The sequence below is a fragment of the Littorina saxatilis genome, linkage group LG17 (genome assembly GCF_037325665.1).
Source record: "Littorina saxatilis isolate snail1 linkage group LG17, US_GU_Lsax_2.0, whole genome shotgun sequence".
In the NCBI taxonomy this organism is placed as follows: Eukaryota; Metazoa; Mollusca; class Gastropoda; order Littorinimorpha; family Littorinidae; genus Littorina; species Littorina saxatilis.
This window is the reverse complement of record NC_090261.1, coordinates 4,373,143-4,384,563: the sequence shown is the minus strand read 5'-3', so window position 1 is coordinate 4,384,563 and position 11,421 is coordinate 4,373,143. Positions and strand designations below refer to the sequence as shown.

General features: G+C 43.8%; 1 protein-coding gene across 1 annotated transcript in view; it reads left to right on the top strand.

Annotated features, from left to right (window-relative positions):
* The window catches only part of LOC138953051 (sodium-dependent phosphate transport protein 2B-like), a 58,667-nt gene that overhangs the window by 34,609 nt on the left and 12,637 nt on the right, over positions 1-11,421 (top strand). The window contains exons 5-8 of the mRNA XM_070324823.1: positions 153-347; positions 1,730-1,866; positions 2,651-2,790; positions 8,027-8,211. Of these exons, the coding sequence (XP_070180924.1) occupies positions 153-347; positions 1,730-1,866; positions 2,651-2,790; positions 8,027-8,211 (657 nt within the window). The remainder of the gene's footprint in view (positions 1-152; positions 348-1,729; positions 1,867-2,650; positions 2,791-8,026; positions 8,212-11,421) is intronic.

Genomic DNA, 11,421 nt, shown 5'->3' with positions numbered 1-11,421 from the left:
TACTTAAAAGGGGGTCCCTCCGTAATACTGTCTGAGTGTTACAATTCAGACGCATGGGAAGCAGGGGGTTAGGGGTTGGAAGAAATACACACAAAAATGTGTTGACACAGTTGACCATCACTCGAAAGTAAAAAGACTTGATGCAATTGCAGTCGTGAACCCGCCCAAAGTCGCTGTGCCGATCATCATGGGCGCCAACATCGGGACGTCGGTGACCAACACCATCGTGGCCATGGGTCAGATCACCAACAAGAACGACTTCAGGAGAGCCTTCGCTGGGGCCACCGTCCACGACATGTTCAACTGGATGTCTGTCATCGTCCTCCTGCCTCTGGAGGTTATCACAGGTACGGCAGCTCTGTGCAAATCACGGGACAAGAAGTTTGTATCTCTGCAACAGATATAGGCATGTACAAGCAAGCACGTACCACACACAAGCAAGCACGTACCCACACACAAGCAGGGACGTACCCACACACAAGCAGGGACGTACCCACACACAAGCAAGCACGTACCCACACACAAGCAAGCACGTACCCACACACAAGCAGGGACGTACCCACACACAAGCAAGCACGTACCCACACACAAGCAGGGACGTACCCACACACAAGCAAGCACGTACCCACACACAAGCAGGGACGTACCCACACACAAGCAGGGACGTACCCACACACAAGCAGGGACGTACCCACACACAAGCAGGGACGTACCCACACACAAGCAAGCACGTACCCACACACAAGCAGGGACGTACCCACACACAAGCAGGGACGTACCCACACACAAGCAAGCACGTACCACACACAAGCAGGGACGTACCCACACACAAGCAAGCACGTACCACACACAAGCAAGCACGTACCCACACACAAGCAAGCACGTACCCACACACAAGCAAGCACGTACCCACACACAAGCAAGCACGTACCCACACACAAGCAAGCACGTACCCACACACAAGCAGGGACGTACCCACACACAAGCAAGCACGTACCCACACACAAGCAAGCACGTACCCACACACAAGCAAGCACGTACCCACACACAAGCAAGCACGTACCCACACACAAGCAAGCACGTGCCCACAGAGAAGCAAGCACGTACCCACACACAAGCAGGGACGTACCCACACACAAGCAGGGACGTACCCACACACAAGCAAGCACGTACCCACACACAAGCGGGGACGTACCCACACACAAGCAGGGACGTACCCACACACAAGCAGGGACGTACCCACACACAAGCAGGGACGTACCCACACACAAGCAGGGACGTACCCACACACAAGCAAGCACGTACCCACAGAGAAGCAAGCACGTACCCACACACAAGCAGGGACGTACCCACACACAAGCAAGCACGTACCCACACACAAGCAAGCACGTACCCACACACAAGCAAGCACGTACCCACACACAAGCAGGGACGTGCGCACACTAAGGAAGAGTGATGGAGGAGGAGAACTTGTGTCTCCTGTACACACACACGTACACTTATGCACACATGTACCAACGCGCAAATGCACTCAGACGCACGCACGCACCCACACACACACGTACACACACACACACACACACACACACATGTACGTACCCACATACACACAAGCACACATCCCCACAAACGCATGCATGCACGCACAAAAACACACTCATTCACAAGGGGAAACTGTGAAACTTGGGCCTGAAGTAATATGTGTTTTCAAAAATCAGTTTTTCTTCAGGTTACCTTTTCAAAATGAGCACTGCCCTTGTGGAGTCTATGCATCTGAATGATCCTACGCTTAAAAATGAAACTCGGGACGTCAACCAGGACCTGCTGAAAGTCATCACCAAGCCGTTCACCTCGCTCATAATTTCTGTAGGTCCTTTGTCCTTCTCTCGTCTTCTTCTGTTTGGGAATGGGATATGTAGTTAATATGTCATTAAGATGTCACACACAGTATACACGGACATTTGCACACACACGCTGAAACATATGCACAGGTTCACACATGCAATTATGCACTACATGGGTGCCATCATACACGCACGCACGCACACGCACGCATGCAATCACGCACGCACGCACACACGCACACGCACATACACACAAACACATACACATGTATACACACACACACACACATACACACGCACACACACTGAATTGTAGCTTTCTTGTGAAAGTGGTAGTGCCGATTCTTCAGTGAAATCTCCCTGTAACACCCTGGATTGAAGACTTCCCCATTTTAAAGACTCAACTTTCTCAGATTTTCTGTTCATTACGTATTAACAATTACTTCCATTTGAAGACTCCCTCTCTCTAAAGACTTCGTTTTCTCAGATTTGTTGAGGTCCTAAAAAAGGAGGGAGGGGTCCACTTTTCATCCAACAGGGGCTTGTAATATCTGGTGTTACGGCAACTGACCACTGTCCTGTCAGGTGAGCAGCAGTGGCATCACGAACAGGGGCTTGTAATATCTGGTGTTTACCACAACTGAACATTGTTCTGTCAGGTGAGCAGCAGTGGCATCACGAACAGGGGCTTGTAATATCTGGTGTTACGGCAACTGACCACTGTCCTGTCAGGTGAGCAGCAGTGGCATCACGAACAGGGGCTTGTAATATCTGGTGTTTACCACAACTGAACATTGTTCTGTCAGGTGAGCAGCAGTGGCATCACGAAGATCGCCCAGGGAGAGGGAGTGGACACGATCATGAAGTTCTGCTGTGACGACACCAAACCTGACAAATGCTGCAGCGAGACGCTGAAAGACTCCACCGAATACACTACTGGTGCCAAGTAAGCCTGCACTGCATTAATATACGATTTTCGAAAATAACTCCTTCATGGTTCTCAGAAGTCTGGAAGAGTAAGAGAGTACATGCAAGCAAGAGTAGAGCCCCTTTACCTCTGCCAAGCGTTTCACTGCAGGGCCCGTAAGCACGAGGAGGAAGTCAGCAACACTGGAAGTAGAGGCCTCTTTCGGAAGTGGGATCTCCCGAAGTTTAACTTTCCAACTGTTCACTATGCACGAACGCCGGAGTGGTGACTTCGAGAGTATTCGGTCAAGGTCGCGAAAATTGGGGGAATCCTAACTAGTACGCATGCGTTTGTTAACGGTAAGCTTGCCACCAGAAGAAACAAATCTCATCGCGAGTTCAAAAAGGCGAACGTTGAGTGCGCTGTAGTACCAACAGCGTTATTGCTGTTGTCTTTTGAATGGTTAAACGAAACGGTCGGTTCAAACCTGTGTCTTGCAATCGAATGACTGCCTATGACAAATGACTTTGTTGGCTTGAATGTTAGGAGAAGAGTAAATGATTATGTTGAACTTTTTTCTTTCATTCTTTTTTCTTTTTTTGTTGTTGATCTCAGCTGCTTGCTTCAACCTTTTCTTTTTTTTTGCGGGGAGTATCCCTCTTCGTTGATCTTTTTTTCTTTTCTTTTTTTCTGCTTTTTATATTAATTTTTCTACTTTAAATGTACCTATATCGTTAACAATACTATTTCTAAATGTATTTTAAACACGCCCAAAAAACTTCCTTTACGGTAATTTTTAATAATCATATTATATTTACAAATCACTTTATCCTCAACGCATTTCCAAGTGAACATAATTTTGGGGCAAAAAAAAATTAAAAAAATCAGTATAATCAATTTCGTTCTCACAATAACTACAACAATTACTGTATGTTGAACTTGTGTTTAATAATTTTATATCGGTAAAACATAGATTGGTTATAGGGAAACTTTGGGTTACTGGTAAAGTTTAAAAGGAAGAACATTATGCAGTAGACCGTAAATAACTAAGTTGAGTGACTTGTTCCTTATTTATTGGGGAAATGTCTGTCAAGAAGTTTAGAAAAGACAATACTGTTCATTGGTGTTTTAATTTGTTTTCCCTCGTTAATTTTTGATTACCGTATGGCGATGCATGTTTATGTACAGTTAAAAGTCAAGATTCGATTTTTTTTGAAAGCATAGGACAGTTTCTTTAACGTTTAAATAAAATTAACACAGAGGCAAAAACCGGTTGTTGCAGTCTGAATGCAATTGAGGTCTATTAAGAAAAAGGTTAATTAAAAAAATAAAAATAAAATTTGTAGCTCCCAGCGGCACTTGAACCCAGAGCGTCGGATTGAAATTCCGAATCCGTAACCACTGCACTATGCTACTCGTCTAGAAAAAGCACTATGCAAAGATGTGTTATCAGTTATTCAGTCGTGGTAGTTTGAAAGCTCACCACCTTCGCCGAATGACTCGAGCACGGGTTTTTCGGTCAGTAAATGATCGTACTGTCGGTTTTGAGCCCCTCTGTTTCAAGCTTTTCACCTAAATTAAACAAGAATGTCACAGTTCGTGTCTATGGTGCAAGGTAGCCAAGTTACGACAGTTGCTCGATTGACGCATTTCACGTCTTCAATATTGTGTCTGAGCTCATTTCCCAATGAGCTGCCTTTAAAACCAGAATGTCAGGCAATTGTAGCATGCGTTGGAGGTTTCTTTTAGATGGGTAAGGACCTTTAAGATGCGATATCGTCGTATAAATGATGAAATTAACTTTGAAAGTGGGAACTTTGGAAGCAAAGTTGCCAGCTACTCGGTATGCACGAGCTAACTTGAACGCCGACGTACGTAGTGGCTTCGAGAGTCCTGAGGTCAAGGTCGAGGAAATTGGGGGAATACCAATTAGTGCGCATGCGTTTGTAAACGGTAGGCTTGGCGACCAGAAGAAACAAATCTCATCGCGAGTTCGTAAATGGGCGAACGTTGATCGCGCTGTAGCTTTTACTATTGTTGTTGTGTTTGACTGGTTGAACGAAATGGTCTGTTCAAAGCTGTGATGATTGTCTTGAAATTGAATGACTCTGTAATAATGATTTTGTTGACCAGAATGTTGGGGAGAATAAAACTTTTTTTGTTTATGTGGTAGCGAAGTCGGTTATGTTAAACCTCTTCTTTTTTAATGATTGTGTATCGGTAAAACTGTTTGGTTAGAGCGAAAGTTTTGGGCTACTGGTCAGTTTAAAAAGGCAGAACTCAAGTTTTTGGGGGAATCAAGATATAAGGTGTAGTGAAAAGAAGATAAGTTCAGTAACTTTCATATTAATTGGGAAAATGTGTGTCCAAAATTTTACAAAAGATAAAATGTTGTACTTCGGTGTTAGTAAATTATGTTTGTCCTCGTTAATTGTGAACAGGATGGTATGTTTATGTAAAGTTGAAAGTCAAGATTGGATTTGTTTATCCTACGCGCATGTGTGCATGTGTGATAGACATACGAACACTTTATTATGTCAATTTCGAGAAACTCGGGTGTGGTGAATCACAACAAACAACATAAAACGTAAGAAAATAAATAGAATATCGAGGCGCAAATAATCAGCTCATAATAGTGTGTGTGTGGGGTGGGGGGTGGGGGTGCACACACACACACACAAACACCGTCAAACACACACACACACACACACACATACACACACACACACACACACGCACGCGCACACAAACAAACGCACAATTATACCCGCACGCACGCACGCACAGGCAGGCAGGCACTCGCACAAATACGTACATACAATCACTTTTACACACACGCACACACACACACACACACACACACACACACACACACACACACACACACACACATGTGCGCGCGTGCACTGCAAACGAATGAAGCGAAATGAACAGACGCACACCTACACAAGCACGCACGCACGCACACACACATTTACATAGAAACACCCCCTCCTATAAGCGGGGATGAAATTTTAAGAGTGGTGGCCAGTGACCCAGAACGAACAAAAGTCAAAGCTGGCAACTCAGGTTTGTATTCAGGGAAATTTACACGAAATGCACGCACGAGATACGACTTTTCTTTCTATTTTCTCTCTTTGAGACTTTCATTTGCGTTAGATCGGTTTTATATGAAAAACCAAAGAAAAGCCCTGCTATTTTGCACTGAGAAACTTTGGAAGCAGCGTGTTTACTCCTGGGTTTCGCTGTAGTACAATTAACCTCACTTACTTCCTCGCTTGCTTCAAAAGTAAGCACTTTTTCCGTCCAATGCATGCAAAATTGAGGATGTACTTCCTATGTCGCTCAAAACGTAGGAAGTTGTCGCAAACTACCTGCCCTTTTTCCGGCCCATGCATACGATAGTGAGGCAAGTTCTTCCGATGTCACTCAAAACTTCGGGAGTTTTCGCGAACTTCCCCCATAAGCATACGGGCACAGAAGTCAGCATGTTAGCGGTCAAAAACGTAAAGTTTTTGCATCTATTTTGAGGTGTTACATAATAACAATACAAACATAAATTTTAACAAGAAAAGCAAATGCTTGCACACGACTCGCCTTCGTTACCCCCGCCCTTCCCGAACCACATTACCCCTTAGAAGACGCCCTTCCCGAACCACATTACCCCTTAGAAGACGCCCTTCCCGAACCACATTACCCCTTAGAAGACGCCCTTCCCGAACCACATTACCCCTTAGAAGACGCCCTTCCCGAACCACATTACCCCTTAGAAGACGCCCTTCCCGAACCACATTACCCCTTAGAAGACGCCCTTCCCGAACCACATTACCCCTTAGAAGACGCCCTTCCCGAACCACATTACCCCTTAGAAGATGCCCTTCCCGAACAACATTACCCCTTAGAAGACGCCCTTCCCGAACCACATTACCCCTTCGAAGACGCCCTTCCCGAACCACATTACCCCTTAGAAGACGCCCTTCCCGAACCACATTACCCCTTAGAAGATGCCCTTCCCGAACCACATTACCCCTTAGAAGACGCCCTTCCCGAACCACATTACCCCTTAGAAGACGCCCTTCCCGAACCACATTACCCCTTAGAAGACGCCCTTCCCGAACCACATTACCCCTTAGAAGACGCCCTTCCTTTTAAGACCCCAAACCTCAAACACTACTGGTGCCAAGTAAGCCTGCACTGCATTAATAGACGATTTTCGAAAATAACTCTTTCGTGGTTTTCAAAAGTCTGGAAGAGAAAGAGAGTACATGCAAGCAAGAGTAAGAGCCCTTTACCTCTGACAAGATTTTCACAACATCCGGAGCATGTTAGCGCACGCTGCATAGCATACACGTCCGAGTTGTTCGACCCAATCGCTGGAGTAAAGCTGATCGTGGAACATGCTCCAGATGTTGTGAAAAGTTTGTCCGAGGTAAAAGGGCTCTCACTCTTCCAGACCGCTGAAAATCCTGACAGAGTTATTTCCGGAAAACGTCTATCATTAAAATCAGAGTCATAACCATTTTCACAAACAGCGCAGCATCACTTATTTTGTTGCCATGCGTTCTGTCCCATGTTATCCGATAATCAAGTACATTTCAAACCCCCCCAAAATATCAGTTTCTCTGGTACTACCTTTAAGGTTAGAAAAAGTACAATTTGGAAGTTCTATTCTGTCTGTAGTCTTTTCACAGGCTGGTTAAATGTTTTGTTTATGTGACAGGGTAACGCAGTAGTCTGCATTCAAAGCAGCTCCGCCCTAAAAATGTGGTCTGCCGGCCTTGATGGCATGAGCGAGGGCTATTGATAGTAGCTTAATGTTTCTTCATATCAAATCAAATCAAATCAAATTAACTTTATTATCTCACATGGAGAAATTGCAGTGGTGGTACATATAACATAAAGACAAACGGAGGACTACAACATTACTATTATATTTGAATATTATATTTGAATGTACAATAAATAAACATTTTCTTGTACGTCAGTCGAAGGTTAGACACCTGTCAATTGTAGAGAACTGTCTGTGATGGGGTCGGGCTGCTGTTGTCTCCTGTTATGATCTTGGGAACCGTTGCATACCCATAGCAGTTTTTATAGCGCTATTAATATAGCTCTAATATCTCAATCCTGTTTGACTATCTTCGCCTCCAAAGTTGATTCTGGTGTTTCAGGCACTCATTTACATTTTCTTACTGATTTATTTGTTGTTGCTTGTGTAAGCTATAATTTTTATATCCTAGAGGTATTCTAATCAATGTTCCATCCCCTCTACCAGGTTCTACAACCAGACACAGAAGCAAGATATTTGTGAGGCTGTGGACAACAGTTGTGCCAAGAGTATTTCTTCACCTCCCCAGAGTATACGGATGTCGAATTGCACAACCGTGCCATGGAAAACAGAAACTACGGCTCTGAATTCTCTGGACTGTTCACAACTAGGAGGAACTGCTAATGAGATAGGTAAAAGTCATATTTTGCTACAAAAAGTTGCCAAAAAGAAAACCGTCTTGGGAAACTAATTTTATTCAGAAATGTATACGTAAAAATTGGGTCTGGCTTTAAATCCCTGAATGATTTTTCTTCTTTGAAAAGATTGTGAGCATTTGTTTTTACATTATGAATGTTGTTTTCTACCCTCGATCTGTCTCTGTCTCTCTCTGTCTCTCCATACCTATTTATGTCTCTGCCTGCCTGCCTGCCTGCCTGCCTGTCTGTCTGTCATTCTGTCTGTCTGTCTGTCTGTCTGTCTGTCTGTCTGTCTGTCTGTCTGAGTCTGTCTCTCTGTCTCTCTCTCTCTCTCTCTCTGTTTGTCTCTCTCTCTCTCTGTTTGTCTCTTTTCTCTGTCTCTCTCTCTCTGTCTCTCTCACTCTCTCTCTCTCTCAACCTCTCCCTCCCTCCCTCTCTCGATCTCTCAACCTCTCCCTCTCGATCTCTTTTTTTCTCTCTCTCTCCCTCTCTCTCTACCTCTCTCTCTCTCAACCTCTCTCTCTCTCTCTCTACCTCTCTCTCTCAACACCTCTCTCTCCCTCTCTCTCTCTCTACCTCTCTCTCTCTCTCAACCTCTCTCTCTCTCTCTACCTCTCTCTCTCTCTCAACACCTCTCTCTCCCTCTCTCTCTCTCTCTCCCTCTCTCTCTCCCTATCTCTCTCTCTCTCTCCCTTCCTCTATAGCTCTCTCTCCCTCCCTCTCTCTTTCTCTCTCTGCTTCCCTCTCTCTCTCTCTCTGCTTCTCTCTCTCTCTCTCTCTCTCTGCTTCTCTCTCTCTCTCTGCTTCTCTCTCTCTCTCTCTACTTCTCTCTCTCGCTCTCTCTCTCTCTCTCTACCTCTCTCTCTCTCTCTCTCCCTGTCTCTCTACCTCGCTCTTCCTCCCTCTCTCTCTCTCTACCTCTCTCTCTACCTCTCTCTCTCTCAACCTCTCTCTCTCTCTGTCAACACCTCTCTCTCCCTCTCTCTCTCGCTCTCTCTCTCCCCCTATTTCTCTCTCCCTCTTTGTCTCTCTCTCTCTCTTCCCCCTCTCTCTCTCCCTCTTTCTTCCTCTTTCTGCTTCCCTCTCTCTCTCTCTCTCTCTCTCTCTCTGCTTCTCTCTGTTTCTCTGTCTCTGTCTCTGTCTCTGTCTCTCTCTGTCTCTCTCTGTCTCTGTCTCTGTCTCTGTCTATCTCTGTCTGTCTCTGTCTCGCTGTCTCTCTCTCTCTCTCTCTCTCTCTCTCTCTCTCTCTCTCTCTCTCTCTCTCTGAAGTCTGATTCAAAGGGAAACAGTTATTGTAACATTGTGGCAATTCGTAAATTGGTTTATTCCGATATCTTAAACCACCCTAATTTAATCAATACACAAACGTGTATAGCTTCACATGTATATTAGCATGCGTGTATGCAATTTATGCATGGAAAAAGATACGGGATACGATTCTCTTTTTATGATTGTTGTTTTTCTACACTTGACTTGCTATTTGTTTGCTTGCTGTTGTTGTTTTTATTCAGGACCTCATGTTCTTATTGAACGTAACTTTGCACTCATTATTATCATTATTATTAGTGTTATTATTATCATTATTATTATTTTATTGTTATTAATCTTATTATCATGAAATCATCATCATTGCCTTCATTGCTATTATCATTGTTACTTTTGCTATCTTTATACTTCATAGTTTTTATTTAGTTAATCTATAACTTTTGATTTGCTTTTGAATGTTACTTATTACCATATGTATGTTTCGTCAAATTCGTAGTGTCCATATACTCTTTTCATGTGTTGTTTTGTTCTCGTCTTTGTTTGCAAGGACAGATTGTAAGACTAGGCAATGCCTAAAATCTCCATCCTTCTGTGATAAAGTTTAATCAATCAATCAATCAATCTCTACCTCTCTCTCTCAACCTCTCTCTCTCTCTCTACCTCTCTCTCTCTCTCTCAACCTCTTTCTCTCTCTCTCTGCTTCTCTCTCTCTGCTTCCCTCTCTCTCTCTCTCTCTCTCTCTCTCTCTCTCTCTCTCTCTCTCTCTCTCTCTCTCTCTCTCTCTCTCTCTCTCTCTCTCTCTCTCTCTCTACCTCTCTCTCTCAACCTCTCTCTCTCAACCTCTCTCTCTCTCTACAGTCGAGTGTCAGCGTAGAGGTGCGTGACGCTGTTGTGAAACTTTACCATATTGTGTTGCAACTCTGCCGGCATAAATTTGTTGTTTGTGTTTATAGTTTGAACTGACTGTTGTTTTGCTTTTTTCGTAACAGTTATTGTGTATGTGTTAGTTATCATTGTGTGTGTTTACTCCTTGTTTTATTATGCTCAGTGTTGGTCATTTAAATGTGTATCACCTCTATAATAAGGTTCATGATGTATGTGCCTTCCTTGAAAAAGCGTCTCCGAATTATCATTTATTTGGTATTACTGAATCAAGATTAGATTCCAGGGTTTCCGATAATGATATCGCGATTGTTGATTATTGTGTTGAAAGGCGAGACCCAGAAATCCAAGGGCAGATCGGAATCGCGGTATATATTCATGACTCAATTAAACACATTACGCGTAGACGCATAGACCTGGAACCCAGCGCAGTAGAATGCATTTGGTTAGAACTCAAACCCAGTAAATCAATGGCCCCTCAATTCGTGTGTTTTCTTTATAGAAATCCTGCGGCAAATTTTGAGTGGTATGATCATTTTGTACAAATGTTAGACAATGTTTATAATAAGAGCAAACACAATGCTGACGTTATGCTACTTGGCGATTTTAACATAGACATGTTAAAGTCCCATCCCAGCTGGGAATCAACTACTCAGTTATTTGGGCTTAAACAGCTTGTAAAGTCACCCACGAGGGTAACTTCAACGACATCTACATTGCTCGATCATATTTATACGAATAATCCGGACACAGTCTTAGGTGCCTGTGTATCCGACCTTAGTGTAAGAGATCATAGTCCTGTAAGCTGTTCCAAATTGATGAAGTTACCCAAGGCAGAATCAAAAGGTCACACATATATTTCATACAGGTCTTTTAAACATTTTAATCAAGGTCTTTTCTTTAATGATTTGAATTGTACACCTTTTGCTTCTGTGCTTAATTATACTGATCCTAACGAGGCACTTGAAGCCTGGTATTCCCTCTCTATCGATGTGGTAAATCGACATGCACCTGTGAGGCGGAAACGAGTAAGACATCCTAAACTTCCTCCCTGGT